Source organism: Orcinus orca, chromosome 16 (genome assembly GCF_937001465.1).
Source record: "Orcinus orca chromosome 16, mOrcOrc1.1, whole genome shotgun sequence".
Lineage (NCBI taxonomy): Eukaryota > Metazoa > Chordata > Mammalia > Artiodactyla > Delphinidae > Orcinus > Orcinus orca.
The window spans coordinates 29,032,247-29,058,466 of NC_064574.1; the positions used below are offsets into that span (position 1 = coordinate 29,032,247).

General features: G+C 41.6%; 1 protein-coding gene across 5 annotated transcripts in view; it reads right to left on the minus strand.

Moving 5' to 3' along the window:
* Positions 1–26,220, minus strand: part of SIRPB1 (signal regulatory protein beta 1) — a 75,109-nt gene that overhangs the window by 21,919 nt on the left and 26,970 nt on the right. For 2 of the 5 annotated variants that reach the window (XM_012534161.3, XM_049699744.1), the window contains exons 3-6: positions 21,197–21,517; positions 20,282–20,611; positions 11,219–11,327; positions 8,227–10,593 (exon numbers count right to left, since the gene is read on the minus strand). In XM_012534161.3, coding sequence (XP_012389615.1) covers positions 11,221–11,327; positions 20,282–20,611; positions 21,197–21,517 — 758 coding nt within the window. In that variant the 3' untranslated portion in view covers positions 8,227–10,593; positions 11,219–11,220. Of the gene's footprint in view, positions 1–5,571; positions 5,613–8,226; positions 10,594–11,218; positions 11,328–20,281; positions 20,612–21,196; positions 21,518–26,220 lie in introns of those variants that run through there. The other 3 variants (XM_049699741.1, XM_049699743.1, XM_049699742.1) reach the window with 3 other exon arrangements.

The window sequence follows — 26,220 nt, forward strand, 5'->3', positions numbered from 1 at the left end:
TCATGAGAGATTACTACAAGCAACTCTATGCCAATAAAATAGACAACCTCGAAGAACTGGACAAATTCTTAGAAATCCACAAACTTCTGAGACTGAACCAGGAAGAAATAGAAAATATGAACAGACAAACCACAAGCACTGAAATTGAAACTGTGATTAAAAATCTTCCAACAAACAAAAACCCAGGACCAGATGGCTTCACAGGTGAATTCTATCAAACATTTAGAGAAGAGCTAACACCTATCCTTCTCAAACTCTTCCAAAATATAGCAGAGAGAGGACCACTCCCAAGCTCATTCTACGAGGCCAACATCACTCTGATACCAAAACCAGAAAAAGATGTCACAAAGAAAGAAAACTACAGACCAATATCACTGATGAACATAGATGCAAAGACCCTCAACAAAATACTAGCAAACAGAATCCAACAACACATTAAAAGGACCATACACTATGATCAAGTGGGGTTTATCCCAGGTATGCAAGGATTCTTCAATATATGCAAATCAATCAACGTGATACACCATATTAGCAAATTGAAGGAGAAAGACCATATGATCATCTCAACCAATGCAGAGAACGCTTTTGACATAATTCAACACCCATTTGTGATAAAAACCCTGCAGAAAGTAGGCATAGAGGGAACTTTCCTCAACATAATATGCCATATATGACAAACCCACAGCCAACATCGTCCTCAATGGTGAAAAACTAAAACCATTTCCACTAAGATCAGGAACAAGACAAGGTTGCCCACTCTCATCACTACTATTCAACATAGTTTTGGAAGTTTTAGCCACAGCAGTCAGAGAAGAAAAAGAAATAAAAGGAATCCAAATGAGAAAAGAAGAAATAAAGCTCTCACTGTTTGCAGATGACATGATACTATACATAGAGAATCCTGAAGATGCTACGAGAAAACTACTAGAGCTAATCAATGAATTTGATAAAGTAGCAGGATTCAAAATTAATGCACAGAAATCTCTTGCATTCCTATACACTAATGATGAAAAATCTGAAAAGGAAATTAAGAAAACACTCCCAATTACCATTGCAACAAAAAGAATAAAATATCTAGGAATAAACCTATCTAAGGAGAAAAAAGGCCTGTATGCAGAAAATTATAAGACACCGATGAAAGAAATTAAATATGATACACATAAGTGGAGAGATATACCATGTTCTTGGATTGGAAGAATCAACATTGTGAAAATGACTCTACTACCCAAAGCAATCTACAGATTCAATGCAATCCCTATCAACCTACCACTGGCATTTTTCAGAGAACTAGAACAAAAAATTTCACAATTTGTATGGAAACACAAAAGACCCCAAATAGCCAAAGCAACCTTGAGAAAGAAAAATGGAGCTGGAGGAATCAGGCTCCCTGACTTCAGACTATGCTACAAAGCTACAGTAATCAAGACAGTATGATACTGGAACAAAAACAGAAATATAGATCAATGGAATGGGATAGAAAGCCCAGATATAAACCCACGAACATATGGTCACCTTATCTTTGATAAAGGAGGCAGGAATGTACAGAGGAGAAAGGACAGCCTCTTCAATAAGTGGTGCTGGGAAAACTGGGCAGGTACATGTAAAAGTATGAGATTAGATCACTCCCTAACACCATACACAAAAATAAGCTCAAAATGGATTAATGACCTAAATGTAAGGCCAGAAACTATCAAACTCTTAGAGGAAAACATAGGCAGAACACTCTATGACATAAACCACAGCAAGATCCTTTTTGACCCACCTCCTAGAGAAATGGAAATAAAAACAAAAATAAACAAATGGGACCTAATGAAACTTCAAAGCTTTTGCACAGCAAAGGAAACCATAAACAGGACAAAAAGACAGCACCTCAGAATGGGAGATAATATTTGCAAATGAAGCAACTGACAAAGGATTAATCTCCAAAATTTACAAGCAGCTCATGCAGCTCAATAACAAAAAAGCAAACAACCCAATCCAAAAATGGGCAGACCTAAATAGACATTTCTCCAAAGAAGATATACAGACTACCAACAAACACATGAAAGAATGCTCAACATCATTAATCATTAGAGAAATGCAAATCAAAACTACAATGAGTTATCATCTCACACCAGTCAGAATGGCCATCATCAAAAAATCTAGAAACAATAAATGCTGGAGAGGGTGTGGAGAAAAGGGAACACTCTTGCACTGCTGGTGGGAATGTGAATTGGTACAGCCACTATGGAGAACAGTATGGAGGTTCCTTAAAAACTACAAATAGAACTACCATATGACCCAGCAATCCCACTACTGGGCATATACCCAGAGAAAACCATAATTCAAAAAGAGTCATGTACCAAAATGTTCATTGCAGCTCTATTTACAATAGTCAGGAGATGGAAACAACCTAAGTGTCCATCATTGGATGAATGGATAAAGAAGATGTGGTACATATATACAATGGACTACTAGTCAGCCATAAAAAAGAATAAAATAATGCCATTTGCATCATCATGGATGGGCCTAGAGGTTAACATACTAAGTGAAGTAAGTCAGACAGAGGAAGACAAATATCATAGGATATCACTCATATGTGGGATCTAATTTTAAAAACAATACAAATGAACTTATTTACAGAACAGAAACAGACTTACAGATATCAAAAACAAACTTATGGTTACTAAGGGGGAAACGTGGGAGGCAGGAGGGATAAATCAGGAGTTTGGGATTAACATACATGCACTACTATATGTAAGATAGAAAATCAACAGGGGCTTATTATATAACACAGGGAACTCTACTCAATATTCTATGATAACCTATATGAGAAAAGAATCTGAAAAAGAATGAATATATGTATATGTATAACTGAATCACTTTGCTGTACACCTGAAACTAACACAACATTGTAAATCAACTATATTCCAATAAAATTTTAAAAATAAAATAAAATACAAACCATAACACTAATAAAGACTGTTGAAAACACTGGAAAAAAACAAAGAAAAGTGGCTCACATGGCACGTGAGATTCACTCTCTGATGCATATGGATTTGCATCCTAGAGGGCTTGGTGGTGATCTTCAGGGGGGGAATAACTAAAGACAGAAACAGAAAGCAACATCCATTGAAATTACCCCAGCCTGCCTGCCCTCTATGTCTTCTTTTCCAAGGAACCAGCCACAAGATCTCTCACGCTCAAAAACGTTACCTTTTAAAAAAAATTAAAGAAATATTTTTTCTTTGATGCTCAATGTAAGGCAAATAGAGCTAAATGTTAAATTAATTAAATAGGTGTAGGAGTATTAGAGAACTGCTTCCTGTATCCATAATCTTTGGTATGTTGTCTTTTTGTTTTTACTTATCTCAAGGTACTATTTAACTTCCCCTGTGATTTCTTCTTTCATATATTGGTTATTTGAGAGTGTGTTGTTTAATTTCCACATATTTTTGATTTTCCTGTTCTTCAGCTATTGATTTGTAATTTCATTCAATTGTAATCGGAAAAGGTACTTTCTATAATTACAATCTTTCCAAACATCTTAAGACTTGTCTTGCTGCCTACCATGTGTTCTTCCTGGAGGATGTTCCATGTGCACTTGAGAGGGATGTATATTAGGCTCTTGTTCAGTGGAATGTTCTGTACATGTCGGTGACTTCCAATTGATCTGTAGTGTTATTAAAGTCCTCTCTGTCCTTATTAATATTCATTCTGGTTGTTCATTTATTATGGAAAGTGGGGTATTAAAATCTCTTTCTCTTGTTTTATTTCTCTCTAATTCTCCCTTCCATTCTGGAAATATTTGCTTCTTATATTTAGAGTTCTGACATTTGATGTACAAATATTAGTTATATTTTCTTTTATCACTATATAATGTCCTCTTTGTCTATTGTATCAGTTTTTTACTTAAATTCTATTTTATCTACTATTAGTATAGCTACCACTGCTACCTTTTGGTTACATTTTGCATGGACATGTTTTTCCTTTCTTTCACTTTCAGCCTTTGTATGCTCATAGATCTAAAGTGAATCTCTTATAGATAGCATGTACTTGGATCCTTGTTGTTTTTTCCCCATTTAGTCAATCTATGTCTATTTATTGAGGAGTTGAATCCATTTACATTTAAAATAATTACAAATGGGGAAGGACTTGCTATTGCTATTTTGTGAATTATTATCTGTATGTCTTGCATTTCTCCCCCCTTTCCTCTCTTAATACCTTCTTTTGACTTTCATTGGTTTTGTTTATTTCTGCTCCAATCTACTCTAATCTTTTCATTTTCTTCCTTCTGCTGGCTTTGTATTCTGAACAGAGGAACACACTCACCTCAGAGTATTTCACAATATTAATTCAGATGGTGGCAATGGGAAGGAAACACTGATTGTCCCCAGAGAATAAAAGAACAGCAGAGCTTGGAGTACAATTCTCAGAGCAGACCAGGTAAATGGCAAGTGGCAGGAGAGTTAATTAACCCCTCCTAGAGGGCTTTTCTGGAAGAAAAGATCTGGAAGTGGGTGACACTCACAACCCCTCCTTCTAGTCTCATGATTCCCCAGAGCTACTCCTGGCCATAGTAGGAGGACACACCCACTCATTGACTTCCTGTGGGTGGGACAAGGTCTCTGACTGAATTGTGGTGACCCCTCAGGTACTTGCCACCATGTTCCCATCACATTCCAGTTGGAAATAGGTGAGTGGAATTGTGCAGGCTAGAAGAGATTCTGCTTGCCTGAGGATTCCTTTGTTTTGGCTCAGTCTATATTGGGCATTTGGGGGCAAACTTCACCCAGGTTGAGATTTCATCCTGAATCCAGAAGCTAAGATATAGCTACAAGTATCTGTTTCTAATATTCAGGGTCAGAAAATAGGTCATAATAGACACAATGCATATTTCTGAGCCCAGGTTTGCCCTGAAATTTCAGAATGACTAGTCAGCCTTCCAGGTCCCAGTTTTCCAACTTTTTGGACCATGCAATGCACACACTTAGTTGCCTTTTTCCTACCCCCAATTTTTTTTACTTCAGAGTGTCCATGTCTTATGTTCAGTGTCTGGTGGTGTTGGCCATCACAGAAGGGCCCTAGCCTCTCAAACTGGCTTGATTGAATATTAGACATAGGACCCCAGAATGAATAACCATAAGGGTCAACAGCAGGATGCCAGGTTACAGGGCTGTTTGTGAATGAAGGGGCCCAGGACCCAGTATGTGATAATGATGTAGTGCATATTGCAGAATTTTTAAAAGTCTACTTTTAGCAGACAAGGGGATGGAGTTTATCAGATTATTTTCACCGTTCATGGACATATAGGTGCCTGGACCAGATATATGGACATGTCAGGATGCCCTTTCATTAACTTCACACAGTATAGGTGCCGCCATCCCATGTGACACATCACTGATGCAGATGGAATCAATCTGTTTGGTTGGTCATTATGCTTTCCATTTAGAATACTTTGGGGAATTGTCTTCCACTGAAACCATAGATTACTTATCGTCTGGCCCAGTCCCATTGAACCACTAGACAGGCGCTCTGAAGAAGACATTTTGCAGCCCCGGTTTACAGTACCTCCAGCTTTGACTGACACTGAACTCTCAGGTTGTTTTACTGGAACTCTTCACCTGAAGTTCCTGTAAGAAATGTCAAATCATTGTTCATGTTCCTTGCCTTGGCCCAAGATGTTCTGAGGTTCTGGTATAGATCAAGATGAGGTCTCATTACACATCCTTTCAGCCATGTGTACTGGCACCAAAGTATAAAAATTATAAATATGGTTGCCTTATGGGTGAGAAGGAGACTAATGCACAGAAAGGATGGCACCTTCCTTGGGCATCAGGATATGAGGATGGCCTGCAGAATAGCAGGCACTTAAATAAACATATTTACCATAAGGACAAATGCATTTCTATTAAATGAGAAATGTCAAATAGAATTTGTGTCAGATTTTTCTTTATGTTCTGGGATCAGAGACAAGGCCTCAAGCTAAGGACAAGGTGTTCATAACCAACATACTGTGTTCAGAGAGTGACCTGGAGAAAGAGCCATCTCCCATTTTCTGCAAGCTCTTTCATGATGCAAAAGCCCACTCATCCAAAATAAACGTTGAGACTTGCATTCTCCATGAAATTGATATTTTTCCTAATGGGTGAAAATTGGTTCTTAGAGTGTGAAAAAATCTTAACTATCACAATGTTTCATGTTAATGCTCAACCCTATCCAACAAAATCTTATTCCTCAGTATTTAATTGCTCTTGGTATGTGTTCTTGGGGATCACACAAGCAGCATTATCATTGAGTTCATGGAAGATACACAGAGTGTATGCAAGATGAATTCTACAAAACTATTGAGGATTTTCTCTTGATGGATTTCTCAAATATAATGCATTTGATTTTTATTGCTGAATAACTTATTACCAAAAACATAGTGGCTTAAAAAAAAACCAAGTCTATTGTTTCATAGTTTGTGTGAATCAGGAGTTCAGGCACAGCTTAACTTAGCTGTCATTCACAGAAAGAAGATGAGGTGGAGACACAGGGAAATGCCATCTACAATCCAAGGAATATCTGAGGTTAGCAGGGGCTGGGAGAGAGGCCTGGAAAAGATTCTCCCTGAAGTTCATAGTAGCTTTATTCATACTTGCAAAAACTTGAAAACAACCAAGATGACCTCCAGTAGGTGAACTGGTAAAGAAATTGGTAAATCCAGATAATCAAACATTATTCAGAACTAAAATTATATGCGCTCTCAAGCCCTGAAAAGCTGTGGAGGAATCTTAAATGCTTATTAATAACTGAAAGGAAAAATCTATATGCTGCATGATTCCAACTATGCGACATTCTGGGAAAGGGCTCCACCCCATGACTTAATTCATTCCCAAAGACCCACTTCCAAATACCATCACTTCAGGGGTTAGACTTGAACATATGAATTTCGGGGGGGGATACAAACATTCGGTCCATAACAGACTTCCTTAAGTTTTACATAAAGTTCTTGTCTGTGGCAAGGTCCCATGCAGAATATCACACATTTACGTGTGTCTCCTTAGGCTCCTCTCAGCTGTGACACCGTCTCTGACTGTCCTTGTTTTTGATGATTTCTACAGATTTGATGAATACTGCTCAGATTTATTGTAGGATGCCCCTCTGTTACATTTTGTCTGATGCTTTTCTCATAATTAATCTAGGGTTATGGGTTTTGGGGAAGGTCCCAGAGGAAACGTGCCATTTTCATCAAATCTACATGATTTATGCCTATTGATATTGATTTATTGTTGGTAAGCTCTTGATGACCTGGCTAACTTGTATTATTCAGGTTTCCCCACTGTAAAGTAACCCTTTTTCCTCCTTCCATTCATCCCCTTTGGAAGGGAGTCACCATGTGCAGCCCATACTTCAGGGGTAGTGAATTGGTTTTCCCCTTATTTAGAGTGAAGTGTCTTCATAATTTGAGAGTTTCCTGCAAAGAAGATTTTTTTTAATTCTCCATTTATTAATTTATTAAATTATTTATTTACATCTATATGGACTCATAGATATTTATTATATTTTGGTTTATAATCTGTCTTAGTCTATTTGGGTGCTATAACAAAATATCACAGACTGGATGGCTTACAACAGAAATTTATTGCTCACAGTTCTGGAAGCTCTAATTCCACTATCAGCTTGGCAGTTTGATTGGGTGAGGGCCCTCTTTTGGATTGCAGATTTCTCATTGTATCTTCACATGGAAGAAGGAACTAGGATGATCTTGGGGGTCTCTTTTAGAAGGGTACTAATCCCATTCATGACAGAGGAGCCCTTATGTACTAGTCATGTTCCAAATGCCCCAACTTCTAACATGGTCACATTGGGCATTAATATTCTAAAATGTGAATTTTGAGGGGACAAAAACATTCAGAATATGTATATATGTGTGTGTGTGTGTGTGTGTGTGTATATATATACATATATATACATATCTATATGTGTGTGTGTGTGTATATATATATATATATATATATATATATCTCCAATATTTCTTGCCCAAATTGTTCCAGCTTTGTCCATTGGGACCTCTTTCAGTTTGTTTCTGAGCCCCTTTGACAAACTCTAATCAATGTCAGTTTTTGCTTTTTGGTTTTGTTTTCTTTTGGTTTTTCACTTCCTTGGGTTCTGAAGAATATTGAATTTTTGATAGGATTTCTGAACACAAAGAAGAGAGATTAGCCTTTAATGAAAAAACTTTAGAACACAAGAGCCAGATGATTGAATTAGATAATTTTTATTTTGAAATCCAACATCTGGTAAAAACTAATTTATTCATTTATTAAATTAAACAATGGCCTAGTATGTGGCAGTCACTGTTCTGGCACCTGAGGATTCAGAGTCCCTTCTCATAGAACTGATGTCCTGTTTGAGGAAGAGACAACACATACATCAGTGTTCATTTTGCCTGGTGCATGAATTTCAGTTTAGTTAAATAACATCAATCCCCCAACACAGGGTTCGGATTTCAGTCACCACAGGAACTTTACTGTGAACGATACATAACGTACAACTTTGCTGCTAAGTATACTTCATTCCACAAATCATTATGTACTAACAGATGCTCATCGTGCTCAGTAACCAATCATATCAATTCTTTGAAAGTCTGTAGTGTTTGGTCACTGTGACTCTCTTACACAGTTTAGGCACAGACAGCAAAATACGTAGTTGTATTTTCTCCTGTCTCCCAGTGATAAACCCACATGACATTTACAAAAGTGAATAATTATAAAAGGGAACTGGCAACAAAGATGAAAGTGCCATGGAGAGACAAAATATGATGATGCGAGAAGTTATATTCAAACAATATAAATGGATTACAGAAGAAATAGCTGACCAAGTTACCTTAATAGTGTTAGAAAGATTCTACATATGCAATCAGAAGAACTTAGTAAAGGCAAACTTACCACATAAATGAGGAAAGTTGTGGTGAGGAAAAGAGTGAAAATGTCCCAGAGGAAGTGACAACAGCAAATACTTTGAATTAAAGAAAGTTTGTAAAGATTTCACGACATTGAGAGTACAAGGCATAAAATGTCGGAAACGGATCCAAACTTTGCAAGGAGCATAATTCACCAAGTTGTAAAAAAGATGCTCTTATATTATAAATTATGCAAGAAGAAGAAGGCAAGCACCATTCAAACACTTTGGATAAGTTTTTATAAAGAAATAAATTGCTTTAATTCTCAGTGTTTCTAATTTGTTAAACTACATATTATTAGTAGCTGACAGTAAGAGAGTTCCTAATATTTTGAAATCAAATTTTAATGATCACAGAACAATCTTTATTTATCCCATTGATTACTGAGATCACTTTCCATGATTCAGTTTACACGGTAATTTTTATGGTCCTTCTCTACTATGCAAAGTGAGAACTGCCTATGCTTCGTATGTCAGATGGTAATAAGTGTTCAGGAAACAAGTTAATCAGGTCAAGAGGTCATGGAATGCGAGGCTGAGAGAGGAACTGATACTTTATACAGGATGGTATATGGAAGATGGCTTTGATAAAGTGATATTTGAGCAGAGGTTGAAATGAAGGAAGAGAGTGAGCCAGGCAGACATGTTGGAGGAGGAAGCAGAGGAATGATAGGATTTGACTTACATTCCCAAGGAATCACTGAGGCTGAAACAGGAAAGCCAGTCAGAGACTATAGCAATGGTGCAGGAAGAGATGATGGTGGCTGGGACCAGGGATCAGTGGTGGGGGTGAGAATGTGCAGATTATGAATGCAATTAAGAAGTGTGCTGGAGGGGATTGGACTGGCTCATGAGAGCTGATATTTACATTTTCAGGAATTTTGCAAACTAGTTGTTAAACTGTTGCTAACTTGAAATTGACCACATTGGGAGTATTTATACCAAGAACTTTTCTTTATTTTTTTTTCCTTTTGGATAGTCAATTGTTAAAGAGTTCCATCTGATCACTGGACATAAACATTTTGAAGGCAGAATTGAATACGTGATATAAAAGAAAGAGAAATCAAGGATGACTCCAGGCTTCTGGACACAGTATATTTACCATGAGCAATAGGGTTGGGAAGGATGCAAGATTATAGAAAAACTACTTTTCCCATCATGGAGAGAGGAGGGAACACTATTTTCTGGGTTTGAGAAGTTGGATATTTAGACAATGAGGAAGGAGAATAATTTTTCTTAAAACTAAGATGGGGAGTCATTTGTACTAAAAAGGCACCTCAAAAGGTGGGGAGTCAGGTGAAGGCAGGAATCCAGAGGACAGAATAACTCCTCAGCACAGGGCATTATTGTGTAGTTCATGGCCGAGTCCAAGGTGATGGATGAGAGATAACCTGATCTGTGTTGATCTGACTTATTTCTCACGTTCCAGGGAAATGTCCTGAGTCAGCTCCCAGAGCTACTTCCCATGATCCTTGCTCAGGACCATGTATGAAGACCCAGCTCTGGTGGCTTCAGGGGCATGTGGGCAGGCAAGTCTCCACGGAGGAGAGGCATTTGGAGCAGAGTCATGGAATCTCCCAGTTGAGTCCTTCTCCTGGGCTGGGTCCCTCAGGAAGGGAAGGAGGCAGCAGACACTGAGGGTGACACCAGCAGGGAGGAAGGAAGGAGCTGTGAGAAACATGTCCATATTTAATTATCTGCTCATCATTCAGGAAACGTTCCTTGCATGCGTCCTATGTGCCCAGGTGTTCTCCTCTCGGGATGCCTGTCTTGAGAAGATGAGCAGCCCCTGGGATAGCACTCTGACCCCTCAGCCTCCTCCCCAGTTCTGATGCCCCATCCCCAGCCCTTCTGTTCTGTCACATGGAGGGTCAGAGCAGAAGCCGCTCTCAGAATAGCCAATCCAGAGTTCTCAACATAACCTGAAAATGTGGATTCTTTTTGCCCCAAGGAACCCCAGGACTCAAGTGTTTAGAAATGGTCTCTAAGGGAACCACCCACTCAGCTCCTCCTCATTCAGCACCCTCTGCCCACTTCCTCTACAGAACTGCTAAGAGACACCCTTTGAAAACCCCTGATCCAGCCCACCTCCTCCAGGACCCCACACACCTCCTGGGAGTTGGGCACCTCTTAGAGGGAAACAGGATACTCCTGAGGGTATTGAGGGAAGTGTGCCCCCTTCTCTTATCCCCACGTGGGCCCTGACCCTGTGTGACCTATGGGCTGGCTCCCCTACTGACCTTATGTCATCTAGGACAGACCTTGTCCTGCCCTCCCTCCTACCCCAACTTACAGTCAGGCCCAATGCTTCCTGTAGACAAAGATGACAGAGACACCGACCACCAACAGCACCTTGGGGCCTAGGAGGAGAACTACCAGGAGAGGAGAAGACAGCTCCGGGCCTGGAAATCATCAAGGGACAAGAGGAGCGATTAGAGGGATCACACAGGAGCCATTCCCAGGGGCCTCGACTTACTCCATCTGAGGCCACCTGGGCCCATCAGCACTCTGAGGCTTTGACCTGTATCCTGGGCTCAAGCTTGAGGCAGAAATCAGCATACAGGAGTCCCTCATTCTCCTACTCTCTTTTCTCAGGCTGCAAGGGTGTTATTACTTGAAGAGAAAATGTCAGAAGTGAAAATAACTGTGAGACAAGAGAAAATTCAGCAAATCCTAATAGTCTCTCACTAGGCTGCCATCCCATCTTCAACCAGCCACCAGGAAAATTATGGAGAAATAGACAAGGCAGCTAGAGTTATTTGGAAATACCACCACCAATATAAATTTGTCTAAACTTTGAAAATATTGGAAAAGTGTCCTAAGGAGCACAGATCATAGAAAGGGGTTTAAAAGTATGTGTGATTTAAAAGGGTTGGAACAGAATCCCCAGAACCTGTGCATATGTTACCTTACATGTCAAAAGGGATTAGCAGTAGTGATTTGTTAAGGATCTTGAGATGGGCACATTTTCCTAGTGGAGGCCATGTAAGCACAAAGATTCTTAAAAGTAAAAGATTGAGGCAGAACAGTTGGAGGAGATGTGATGTCAGAAGCAGAGGTCAGACTGATGTGAGGCCCTTTGCCAAGGACTGTGGACACCTCTGGGAGTTGGAAAAGGCAAGGAAATGGATTCTTCTCTAGAGCCCAGCTACCCATTGTAGACTTCTGACCTCTACAACTGTATGATAATGCATTTGTCTTGTATTAAATCATTAAATGTGGTAATTACTTACACTGACTATAGGAACCTAATTCAAGGAGAACAGATGTGAATAAATGGATATGCATGAGTTAAAGTGCATAACTTCTGGGTAGAAAAATTGGAAAGAAGGAAGACATGCTGATGGCAATTGAGAGGTAAAGGGAAAAAGTAAAAAGCAGGGGGATGGGATTTATGTTCCTGAAAGACAAAAGAGAACCAAAGAATTAGAGGACTCAGAACATTTCTCCCACTATCAAAACCAACCAACCGGGCTTCCCTGGTGGCGCAGTGGTTGAGAGTCCGCCTGCCAATGCAGGGGACACGGGTTCGTGACCAGGTCTGGGAGGATCCCACATGCCGCGGAGCAACTAGGCCCGTGAGCCATGGCCGCTGAGCCTGTGCGTCAAGCCTGTGCTCCGCAATGGGAGAGGCCACAACAGTGAGAGGCCTGCATACTGCAAAAAAAAAAAAAAAAAAAAAAAAAAAAAACAACCAATGAACCAACCAAAAACTCCGTTAACATCTTGACTTATGCTGTACTAGTGAAGAGAGGTCCATTAGGCTAGAAATATTGTAAAAAACCCCAATACCATAAAAACAAACAATAAGATGTGCATCCTCACACCAGACCCACTGGATGCAGCCTGCAGTGGTTGGAGCCCTCAGATGCCCGGGGTAGGCTTTGGATCCAGGGAGAAGGATCACATCAGCATCTTACACTTCTCTTCAGCCTGCCAACCTAGGTGCTCCAAAAGACATTTCCAGCTTTACTACACTAGCAAGCATCATGCGTCAGGCACCCTGCAGCACCCTGAAGTACCAGCCCTGGTTGAGCCTGAGCAGAAGATAGAAGACGATAAAGCATTTACAGGCCATACCAGACAAGATGGCATGGACTCTTCTCTCCTACTCTCCTCGTTCAGTACAACTTGAACCCTAGAAATAACACACGGGACAAGCATAGAAGGACTCTGAAGTGGAAGAGGAGGCAGACAGTCTAGGGACCTGAGGACTGGAGGAAGAACACAGCAGTCAGGAACCAAGCACAAGAGGAGACACAGGTGTGGCACTAGGAAAAAGAAAAAGTCTAAATCAATAATCTAAATTCCTGCCTCAAGAAATGAGAAATGAAGGAGCAAAATAAACCCAAAGCAAGCAGAGGGGAGGAAATAATAAAGAAGAAAAATCAGTGAAAATAAAAACAGATAAACAATAGAGAAAATAACTGAAACAAAGAGTGGGCTCTGAGATAGCCTTATCCACCAGAAGGCAGACAGCAGAAGCAAGAAGAATTACAATCCTGCAGCCTGTGGAACAAAAACCACATTCACAGAAAGATAGACAAGATGAAAAGGCAGAGGGCTATGTAGCAGATGAAGGAACAAGAAAAACAACTAAATGAAGTGGAGATAGGCAACCTTCCAGAAAAAGAATTCAGAATAATGATAGTGAAGATGATCCAGGACATCGGCAAAAGAATGGAGGCAAAAATCGAGAAGATGCAAGAAATGTTTAACACAGACCTAGAAGAACTGAAGGACAAACAAACAGAGATGAACAATACAATACCTGAAATGAAAACTACACTAGAAGGAATCAATAGCAGAATAACTGAGGCAGAAGAACGGATAAGTGACCTGGAAGACAGAAATGGTGGAATTCACTGCTGTGGAACAGAATAAAGAAAAAAGAATGAAAAGAAATGAAGACAGCATAAGAGACTTCTGGGACAACATTAAACGCAACAACATTTACATTATAGGAGTCCCAGAAGGAGAAGAGAGAGAGAAAGGACCAGAGAAAATATTTGAAGAGATTATAGTCGAAAACTTCCCTAATATGGGAAAGGAAACAGCCACCCAAATCCAGGAAGCACAGAGAGTCATATACAGCATAAACCCAAGGAGAAACATGCCGAGACACATAGTAATCAAACTGGTAAAAATTAAAGACAAAGAAAATTTATTGAAAACAGCAAGGGAAAAACGACAAATAATATACAAGGAAACTCCCATAAGGTTAACAGCTGATTTCTCAGCAGAAACTCTACAAGCCAGAAGGGAGTGGCATGATATACTTAAAGTGATGGAAGGGAGGAAACTACAACCAAGATTACTCTACCCAGCAAGGATCTCACTCAGATTTGATGGAGAAATCAAAAGCTTTACAGACAAGCAAAAGCTAAGAGAATTCAGCACCACGAAACCAGCTTTACAATAAATGCTAAAGGAACTTCTCTAAGGGGGAAACACAAGAGAAGAGAAGGATCTACAAAAACAAACCCAAAACAATTAAGAAAATCGTCATATGAATATATGTATCTATAATTACCTTAAAAGTGAATGGATTAAATGCTCCAACCAAAAGACACATGCTTGCTGAATGGATACAAAACAAAACACATATATATGCTCTCTACAAGAGACCGACTTCAGACCTAGGGACACATACAGACTGAAAGTGAGGGGATGGCAAAAGATATTCCATGCAAATGGAAATCAAGGGGAAGCTGGAGTAGCAATACTCATATTAGATAAAATAGACTTTAAAATAAAGAATGTTACAAGAGACGAAGAAGGACACTACATAATGATCAAAGGAACAATCCAAGAAGAAGATATAACAATTATAAATATATATGCACCCAACATAGGAGCACCTCTGTACATAAGGCAACTGCTAACAGTTAAAAGAGGAGAGCGACAGTAACACAATAATAATGGGGGGACTTTAACAGCTCACTTACACCAATGGACCGATCATCCTAAATGAAAATAAATAAGGAAACAGAAGCTTTAAATGACACAATTTAAAGACCAGATAGATATAATTGATATTTATAGGACATTCCAACCAAAAACAGCAGATTATACTTTCTTCTCAAGTGTGTATGTGACATTCTCCAGGAGAGATCACATCTTGGGTCACAAATCAAGCCTCAGTAAATTTAAGAAAATTGAAATCATATCAAACTTCTTTTCTGACCACAGTGCTATGAGATTAGAAATGAATTACAGGGGAAAAAACGTAAAAAACACAAAAACATGGAGGCGAAACAATACCTCACTAAATAACCAAGAGATCACTGAAGAAATCAAAGAGGAAATCAAAAAATATCTAGAGAAAAATGACAATGAAAACACGGTGATCCAAAACCTGTGGGATGCAGCAAAAGCAGTTCTAAGAGCGAAGTTTATAGCTATACGAGCCTACCTCAAGAAACAAGACAAATCTCAAATAAACAATCTAACCTTACACCTAAGGGAACTAGAGAAAGAAGAACAAACAAAGCCCAAAGTTATCAAAAGGAAAGAAATCATAAATATCAGAGCAGAAAATAAATGAAATAGAAACAAAGAAAACGATAGCAAAGATCAATAAAATTAAAAGCTGGTACTTGGAGAAGATAAACAAAATTGATAAACCATTAGCCAGACTCATCAAGAAAAAGAGGGAGAAGGCTCAAATCAATAAAATTAGAAATGAAAAAGTAGAAGTTACAACAGACACTGCAGAAATAAAAAGCATCCTAAGAGACTACTACAAGCAAGTCAATGCCAATAAAATGGACAACCTGGAAGTAAAGGACAAATTCTTAGAAAGGTATAACCTTCCAAGAGTGAACCAGGATGAAATAGAAAATATGAACAGACCATCACAAGTAATGAAATTGAAACTTGATTAAAAATCTTCCAACAAACAAAAGTCCAGGACCAGGTAGCTTCACAGGTGAATAATATCAAACATTTAGAGAAGAGCTAACACCCATCCTTCTCAAACTCTTCCAAAAAATTGCAGTGGAAGGAACACTCCCAAACTCATTCTATGAGGCCGCCATCACCCTGATTCCAAAACCAGACAAAGATACTACAAAAAAGAAAATTACAAACCAATATCACTGATGAATATAGATGCAAAAATCCTCAACGAAATACTAGCAAACAGAATCCAACAACACATTAAAAGTATCATACACCATTGGGCTTCCCTGCTGGTGCAGTTGTTCAGAGTCTGCCTGCTGATGCAGGGAACATGGGTTCGTGCCCCGGTCCGGGAATATCCCACCTGCCATGGAGCGGCTGGGCCCATGAGCCATGGCTGCTGAGCCTGTGTGTCTGGAGGCTGTGTTCTGCAATGGGAGAGGCCACAACAGTGAGAGGCCCGCGTACCACAAAAAAAAAAAAAAAAAAAGTATCAAACACCATGATCAAGTGGGATTTATCCCCGGGATGCAAGGATTCTTCAATATATACAAATCAGTCAATATGATACAATATATTAACAAACTTAAGAATAAAAACCATATGATCATCTCAAGAGATGCAGAGAAAGCTTTTGACAAAATTCAACACTGATTTATATAAAAACTCTCCAGAAAGTGGGCATAGAGGGAAGCTACCCCAACATAATAACAGCCATATATGACAAACGCACAGCAAACATCATTCTCAATGGTGAAAAACTGAAAGCATTTCCTCTAAGTTCAGGAACAACACAAGGATGTCCACTCTCACCACTATTATTCAACATAGTTTTGGAAGTCGTAGCCACAGCAATCAGAGAAGAAAAAGAAATAAAAGGAATATAAATTGGAAAAGAAGAAGTAAAACTGTCACTCTTTACAGATGACATGATACTATATGTAGAGAATCCTAAAGATGCTACCAGAAAACTACTAGAGCTAATCAATGAACTTGGTAAAGTTGCAGGATACAAAATTAATGCACAGAAATCTCTTGCATTCCTATACACTAATGATGAAAAATCTGAAAGAGAAATTAAGGAAACACTCCCATTTACCACTGCAACAAAAAGAATAAAATACCTAGGAATAAACCTACCTAAGGAGACAAAAGACCTGTATGCAGAAAACTATAAGACACTGATAAAAGAAATTAAAGATGATATCAACAGATGGAGAGGTATACCATGTTCTTGGATGGGAAGAATCAATATTGTGAAAATGAGTATAGTGCCCAAAGCAATCTACATATTCAATGGAAACCCTATCCAATGGCATTTTTTATGGAACTAGAACAAAAAATCTTAAATTTTGTATGGAGACACAAAAGACCCCTAATAGCCAAAACAGTCTTGAGGGAAAAAACGGAGCTGGAGGAATCAGATTCCCTGACTTCAGACTATACTACAAAGCTACAGTAATCAAGACAATGTGGTACTGGCACCAAAACTGAAACATAGATCAATGGAACAAGATAGAAAGCCCAGAGGAAAACCCATACACCTATGGTCAACTAATCTATGACAAAGGAGGCAAGGATATACAATGGAGAAAAGACAGTCTCTTCAATAAGTGGTTCTGGGAAACCTGGACAGCTACATGTAAAAGAATGAAATTAGAACATTCCCTAACACCATACACAAAAATAAACTCAAAATGGATTAGAGACCTAAATGTAAGACCAGACACCATAAAACTCTTGGTGGAAAATATAGGAAGAACACTCTGACATAAATCACAGCAAGATCTTTTTTGATCCACCTCTTAGAGTAATGGAAATAAAAACAAAAAGAAACAAATGGGATCTAATGAAACTTAAAAGTTTTTGCACAGCAAAGGAAACCATAAACAAGATGAAAAGACAACCCTCAGAATGGGAGAAAACATTTGCCAACGAATCAATGGACAAAGGATTAATCTCCAAAATATATAAACAGCACATGCAGCTCAATATTAGAAAAACAAACAACCCAATCCAAAAACGGGCAGAAGACCTAAATAGACATTTCTCTAAAGAAGACATACAGATGGCCAAGAATCACATGAAAAGCTACTCAACATCACTAATTATTAGAGAAATGCAAATCAGAACTACAATGAGGTATCACCTCACACCAGTTAGAATGGGCTTCATCAGAAAATCTACAAACAACAAATGCTGGAGAGGGTGTGGAGGAAAGGGAACCCTCTTGCACTGTTGGTGGTAATGTAAATTGATACAGCCACTATGGAGATTCCTTAAAAAACTAAAAATAGAATTACCATACAATCCAGCAATCCCAGTACTGGGCATATACCCAGAGAAAACCATAATCAAAACGACACATGCACACCAATGTTCACTGCAGCATTATTTACAATACCCAGGTCACGGAAGCAACCTAAATGCTCATTGACAGACAAATGGATAAAGAAGATGTGGTACATATATACAATGGAATATTACTCAGCCATAAAAAGGAACAAAATTGGGTCATTTGTTGAGACGTGGATTGATCTAGAGACTGTCATACAGAGTGAAGTAAGTCAGAAAGAGAAAAACAAATATCGTATATTAACGCATATATGTGGGACCTAGGAAAATGGTACAGATGAACCGGTTTGCAGGGCAGAAATTGAGACACAGATGTAGAGAACAAACGTATGGACACCAAGGGGGGAAAGTGGAGGGGGTTTGGGGTGGTTGTGTGATGAACTGGGTGATTGGCATTGGCATGTATACACTGGTGTGTATAAAATTGATGACTAATAAGGAAAAAAAAGAGTGGGTTCTTTTAAAAGACCAATAACATTGAAAAGCTTCTAGTACAACTGCAAAGAAAAAATGAATGACACATTTTCAATATCAGGAATGAAACAGAGGACATCACTACAGACCCTTCAGACATCAAAAGGATAGTTAGGGAATGTTATGAAAAACTATACAGGCAGAAATTTGACAACTTAGAGACAATGGAACAAATACCTCAAAAAGCAGAACCTACCACAGCTCACACTATATTAAATGAATAATCTGAATAGTCTTAAATAATTCAAATTCTTTTCAAATAAAAAAATAGATTCTCAAGGCCCAGATGGAGTCATGGAAAATTTTTGCCAAGAACTTACAGATGAATTAAAATTTTGGTGCACAAAAACAACAATAAAATACATTTTGGAAAATTTGAATTTATACTCCATTTTAAATGATATTAGGGGATTAATATTGATTATATATTAAGTGTGCACTGGTATTAGTTTTTGTAGAAAATCAAGGTCCTTAACCGTATGACCACACAATTGTGGACTCCACTGACAACTGGTTGTGCACACAGGAGTAAGTTAAAGTGAACACAATTATGCAACTTCTCTATATCTCTTGTTTAAGGGAAGTTGTTTGTTCTCCCCTTCCTCTCTTTATTCTTCCAGCAGGCAGGGACATGGTCACTCAGTGACCTAGCATTGACCCCGAAGTTGAGGACAACACCACGGGCATGTTGGAAGGAACGTGGGACTTTGAAAGGTCTTCTGGAGGAAAGACTCCTGGATGTGACTCGACCCTCTCTTGATGTTACATGACAGCCTATAAGACATATTTTATTCATAGAAAGGGGGACTGTCCTTGGGACGATGCCCAGCTGAGGGGGAACCTGTCTTTAATTAGCACATATCTGTTATAAAGCCTGGTGGTTCCTGTCCTCAGGGACTCAGATTCACCTTTATTAGTTTAGCCCAATCATCTGAACTAAAGGCAACAAATCTTCAACAGCATCCCCCGTCCCTCGTTTCTCCCTGAGTCTCCCTCTGGGTTGTTGAAGCAGGAACAGAGATCACAGCTGAACTGAGATCTGCATTTAGAAAATGTTCAGTGAGCGACTGTGATCATTACTAGTCCATTGTCACAAATCAGGGGACAAAGGAGCCCTGTGCAGTGACCACTCATGGTCACCTGGGTGCCAGGTTCAGACTCACACTTCATGTCCTCAGGGCTACCCTTCCAAAATTTCACAGAATATTAGGTGCAAGTGTCTACTGGGGTGATGTTACTGATATAGATGGAAAAGTCTAGGCTGGAGAGAGACTAAGCAGAGGTTAGAAATGACAAGGAGGAGGGAGGTGGGTGGGTGGACAGGGAATGAGGAACATAATTACTGTTAGTTGAAGAGCGTGAGAGGCAGGACTCCATGAACAGAATGATCTCCCTCCTTCCTACTTTCTTTCATGGAAATTTATGTCAAGAGATCTATAAAGAATATGCCAAACTCTTACCAGTGGTCACTCTTGGGGGTGTGGGATTTAGGGGAGGGAACTTATTTTGAAATTCTATTTTACACCTATTGACTTCTAGATTGTTCTATAATAAGCATGAATTACTACCTTTAATATTAAATAAAAAAAGTAAAGAACTGGGTCAGTTGGAGTGGAGGCCTCACCAATACGTTCATCTGCATCCTGGTTCTTCTGGGGAGCAGAGGACTCCACGATGTGGTTTTTGGTGACCGCCGGCTGTCCGTCATGCTCCACCTGGCAGGTGAGCAGCACAGCCTCCCTGTGGGCAGATGAGTTCACCAGGAGCGAGCTCGTCCGGTTAAAGGTCCCGTCCTTGTTCTCTATGAGGGTCGAGGCCATGTCTATTCGGGACACATTTCCGTTCTCCAACCAGGTCAGCTGTAGGCGCTGGGGGTAGAACTTGTTCACCTGGCAGGTGATATTCACCTGGTTCCCCGCCATGGGGTGTTGGGTAATCGTCAAGGTAGGCGGAACTGAAACAGCATAGGCAGAAGCTCTGACCTTATGGAACCAACAGGTCACAGGAGAGGGGCTGGATAACAGCTTCCAGCACAGCAAGGGAGTCACTAGAGGACAGAGCCAGGCATGCAGCAGGCGCTCAGACACCGGGGGTGTCTTTGCATAGAAATGAAATCATAAGCACACTGCAGGGCGCACAGTAGGTGCTCAAGGACTGAGCTCCTAGTAGGTTAATGATGTGTGTCATCTACAAACACAGCCCCTGGCATGCAGTTGGAATATAATACCTGCAGCAAAATATACGAAATCGCCAAGCACATAGGGGCCTGGCTTATAGTAGGTGCTCAGTAGTTGGAGAAACTATTGATTAAGTAAAGGAAACTACTCAGCACAGTGCTTGGCACATGATGGGTGTCCACCTGGCAGCTGCCGTTAAAACGGTAGTTAGTGACCAGCTCATCTAGGAGCCTGGTGATGGGGCAGGACTGTCAGGAAGTAGATTCCAGGCAATTTGAGGCCTGGAGCAAAAAGCAGGGAGGAGGAAAGGGCTGGGGCCTTGAGGGCAGGTGTGGGCTTAGGCTGACGTGAGGGGCTTCTACCTCGGATGGTCTCAGATAAGTTGGCTGTCCCACGAAGAGGAGGGTCTCCCTGCAGGGTGATGTGGGTCACCTCGCAGATGACCTGGGAGCGAACATCCCCCGGGGCCAGCACCACCTTGGTTGTGCTCGAGATGCTGTAGGAAACTTTGTTTCCCTCTGGTTCCACGTCGGTCTGGGAGGCTGAGAGCTCATTGCCATTTTTGAACCATTTCAGGGAGATGTTTCTGGGGGTGAACCCGTGGGATTTGCAGGTGAAGCTCACTGTCTGCTCAGGTGTGACCCTCACTGTGGGGCCTGATACCACAGGAGGAGAGGGTTTGGCTACAAAAGGAACATTTATAAATGATGAACATGATTGTAATTATCATCACTAATGATGAAAATGTGACGCAGTTAAGAACCACCACACATATTATGTTTTAAATTCCTCAAATAGTTCTGGGAGGGCAGTGTCATCATCCTCATCTGACAGAGGAGACAGACACACAGGTTCCCAGAGGTGACTCTGAGTCGGGGGCAGGGCTGACATCGAATTCCAGGCCTGAGTTCAAAGTCCACCTTCTTACATCTGCCAGGTGATTTCCCACCAGTTTGGGCAAAGGAACAAAAGTACTGATTGGTCTTACTCTCCTATTAACTGTTCCTAGCTGGGCTCCCCCTGGAAAACTTAGGTAAGTTCGGAGAAGTGTTCACAGAAGTAAATGCAGGGGAAGCGGGGTCATAGCGGGACCACATGGAAGCTGAGCCAGGCTGACCGTCCAACGAGAGCTGTGGCCATGGCACCTCCCAGCTCCTCGTCTGTGAAAGGGGACAGCAGGCATTACCCTTCCCGGGCTTCAGTGAGGGTTAAATCAGGCAGTGGGAGCATTTTTGCTATGAGTAAAACACAAGATGATTCACAAAACCAACAAACACAGATATCTCTTTAACCTGGACTGTATTTATACCCAGAGCTGTCCCTTCAGGTGTTTATGAATTTACTGCATAGTTTTCATTCTTTCCACGAATATTTCAGTAGGACCAATGTATCAATCCCTGAATTTCAAAGGAAGGGAGCAAAGGGATGTTTTTCTGAGTCTGGGTTCTTCTCTTGGTTCAGTTTTGGGTTGAGAAGAAAGATCACTGAGTGCTGAGAAACCAGTGGTGGTTAATTTCTTAATTGTTATTAAATCTGTAGAGACACAGGCACAGGCCTATAATGCACCCAGAAACACACAAATGGATAAATGAAACGTGAGGGTGCTTTCTCTCTTTAGAAGGTTCCTGTAGGGTATTTCCCAATTGTTCATTGTTACTCAACACCTCCTGTAAAAGTCAGCAAACATTACAAATATTTGCATTTGTAAATACTTAACTTGCTTCTTAAAACTCATCAAACGTTTGAGGACATAGCAAGGAGTTACCTTAAAATGTCAAATTGTATAAACACCAGCATCCTGGACACCCCTAAAGGAACAAGATACAACACCCATGATTGTTATCATAAGATCTGGCCATTCTAGTTCTAAAACAAAAGCACAACAGAAACACCAAGAAGAGTCTCAAATCGTGCTCCATGTAGCTGTCATACAAAAATCCACAGGAAAAAACTAGTAGAAACACCAAATTATAAATCTGTTCCCATTTTTAAAAATAATTCCCTCAAGAAACAAGTTTGGGGAATTGGTTTTCAAACTACACAAGAGATCACAGGCATTTTCCTGCAGATCAGCTCTTTACAGAAGCTGTAAGCATTTTGAAAGGAGGAAGAACAGATTTTGTCAGTGTCACCGTGGCGTGTTGAGACAGGAGGTCTCCAGGCTGAGCAGGGAGAATTTGCAGGCATTCCAGAGCCTGTTTACACACACACGTGTGTAAAGTTGGGAAGGTTTCCCCAGTGATGAAGCTCGGGTCTGAACAGGGTGGTCTGAGTTGGGAGGACGCACCTCTCAGCCCAGATGAGCTCTGTTGGAGGTGGGGTGTGTGCCTGCCAATCGACTCCGAATGACTTTCTTGGGCGTCCTAAAAGCTGTCACCGTCACGGGCTATTCTGAAGCACTCACACCCAGGAGAGCTGTTCGTACAACCCAGGCACCACGGGTGACCCGCCTCTGTCCTGGAAAAACCACAGCTTTCCCTCTGACCTCAGAGAACACGTGACTCAGGGCTCCTCTGCCCTAGCAGGGCACCAGCATCCTCTGCAGGAGTGAGAAGACTCAGCTGCGCAGGCCCACGTCTGACCAATTAAATCAGAATTTTTAGGGTGGAACCAGGGTCTAGGGATCTTTTACCATCTCTCAGGTGATTCTAATAAGTAGCCAAGGTCTAAAGGAGCCCAGCTCCACCCCAACCCCAGTTGTACTTAGTCCTGTAGAGAAAGTGACCCATCCGAGGTCCTCTGGCTCCAGCACATCAGAGCTCACGTTGGTGGAACACATACCATATGCCAGGATCTGCTCTAAGCTCTAGACATGCGTCCCTCATTCAGTTCCTGCAGATGCTCTGTGAGGGCAGGGCTGTCACTGACGGATGAGGTACGAAGCCCCAGTGTGGGGAGGGACTCGTCAGAGGTCCCAGAGCTGGGATGGGGCAGAGCTGGGATGGAGGCCCAGGCAGGGGGGGCTCGGCCCAGGCTCTCAACCACTGTGCACTGAGCTCAGTGATACCCAGTCCACCCCATCCAGGGCTTCCCAGATGCTCTCGAGTCATCACAGACCCCTGAAAGGCAGCGTGATTACCACCATTTTACAGACGGGGAAACTGAGGACTAGAGGGAACTGAGACTAGCTAAGATCACAGTCTGGGAGGCCAGCACCATCGCTCCCTGAGGGAGTCACCAGGTCGTTGTACCCTCAGGATGTAATGCAAAGGCTGTGTGATTATCCTCTTTCTACACGTGAGGAAATGGGGCCCAGTACAGGGAACTGGGTCACAGCCTTGAAAAAACACGACTGGGGGGCCCCTACTCTGTGCTGGTGATTTAGACAGAGCACCTCAAATCCTTCCAATTCTACTGAAAGGAGACCATGATGATCACCATTTTACAGATGAGAAAACTGAGGCTGAGAGAAATGAAGGGACTGTCTCCTCACCCTCCCCACCCACTGTGTCCCAGAAGTGTTTCCTGTCACCTCCAAGCTTTCATGGCCATCAGCAGAGCAAGCACCCCACCTTCACAAGCCCCCACACTACCACCACCCTCCCCTTTTCCCTCTGAGATTCTTGACTTCAAGCAAGTACAGGGAGGAGTGGCCTCTGAGTGCCCAGGCCTGGGGACCCTGTAGCAACAAGGGAAGACATGGGCCCCTGACACCTGAGTCTAGAATATGAACTCTTGCTCACGCGGGGCCCCCAGCGCCCTCTAGGGAGCACCTCCCCCTCCTTATCCTCGGCCTGCAGAGCCAGCAATGGGCGTGCATGGTGCTGCTGGGACTGCACTGGCCCCTCTCTGTGCTGTCCACGCTGCACTTCCCGGAGCTGCTCCCCCATGAGGCCTAGTGAAGAAGCAAGATCGCAGCAACAGAGAGAAAAACTCCTGGTGCTTTAAGTGTGCTGAGCCCTGCATTTTAGGGACATTCAGCACATCGTGAGACACTGTAGTACCTGTCTGATCTGGTTGTAAAGGTAGTCCTGCCTCTCACACGGGACTTCTTCTCACAGTTATTACTGAAGAACAGAACAATACAGGATTTTATAGGAGAGGGTTGAAGCTTTCTCTACACTTCGACAAGCACAGTGGGGGTACAGAGAGCAGGGTGTGAGTCAGGACGCTGGGGGTTCAGTCTTGGCTCCCCTACCTGCTCACCAGCCACATCCCTTTCTGAGCCTCAGTGTCCTTATCTGTAGAAGGGAAAAGAGACAGCCCTTCCTTCTGAGCACTGGTTATAGGGAGAAAAGGCCATGAGGAAGATTCAGCGTCTGTCAGGCTGCTGTTCCCTGGTCCCCTCCCCTCGCTCCCTTCTCATCCAGGGAATCCTCTGGGCAGGCGGCCTGGGGACGAGGACGAGCAGCCTCCTGGGAGGCAGCAGATCTGAGTGGCAGTGGAACCACTTACTAGCTGTGATTGGCTGAGCAAGGAACCGACAATCTGGGAAGTGTAGTAATATTGGCAAAATCAGGATAAAGCCACCTTGCCTGCTAATGCCTGGAGCTCTGGGAAGATTCATTTGCTACCATGACTAGGAGGGAAAGTTGGCAATATAATCACACAAATTAAAATACACATACTCTCTGATCTAGCAATGCTACTTCCAGTGGGTATTTCCCCTTTGAGGAGAGTGACACATGGAAAGGTTATCCACTGCGGTGCTGTTTCGATAGCCCGAGGTTAGGAACACCTTAGTATCCATCAACAGGAGACTGTAAAATGAAAACGATTGTCTCCATACCCTGAATGTTAAGTAGCTGTTGAAACAATGCGCAGCTCTAGGTGCTGGTATGGAATGAGGGATTTGGGATCATGTGGCTGAAAGTAGGGAGAAGTTTCCAGTCGCCTCAGGACTTAGGGCCTGAATGCGAGGAGCCTCCTGACCCTATGGGAAAGCAATGAAAACATCCTGTTCAATGGTTAATTCAAGGAGCTTTTATTCTTTAACTTCCATGTACCAGGCTCTTCCATGAAACCAGTTCCAATGCTGGTACAGGAAAGAGCCTGGCCTGGAATCAGATTGGGTTCTGGAAGGATCCCCTCACTCACTGACCATGGGACTGTGGTCTGGGTTCCAGTCACCTCTTGGCCTCAGGCCACCATCTGTACATGGAGGGTTGGGCAGACAGTGTCAAAAGGTCTCTCCTGTGTCACAGTCCAGGATTCAGGAGTTAGGAAGAGGATCCAGGGTCTTTGTCAGAAAACTCTTAATGAGTGCCTTTGCTGCCTCAATGGGGCAGCCCCTAAGTCACCCACATGGGAAACCTCTTCCCTGGGGAGGGACATTCTGAGATGACCCAGCTCTGCTGGGAGCCTTCAGTGGCTCTGTGAGTCGGTCCCTGAATCTGTTTTCCCAACAGACCCCCAGGAAACACTCAACCTCTGGGCATCTCCTCTA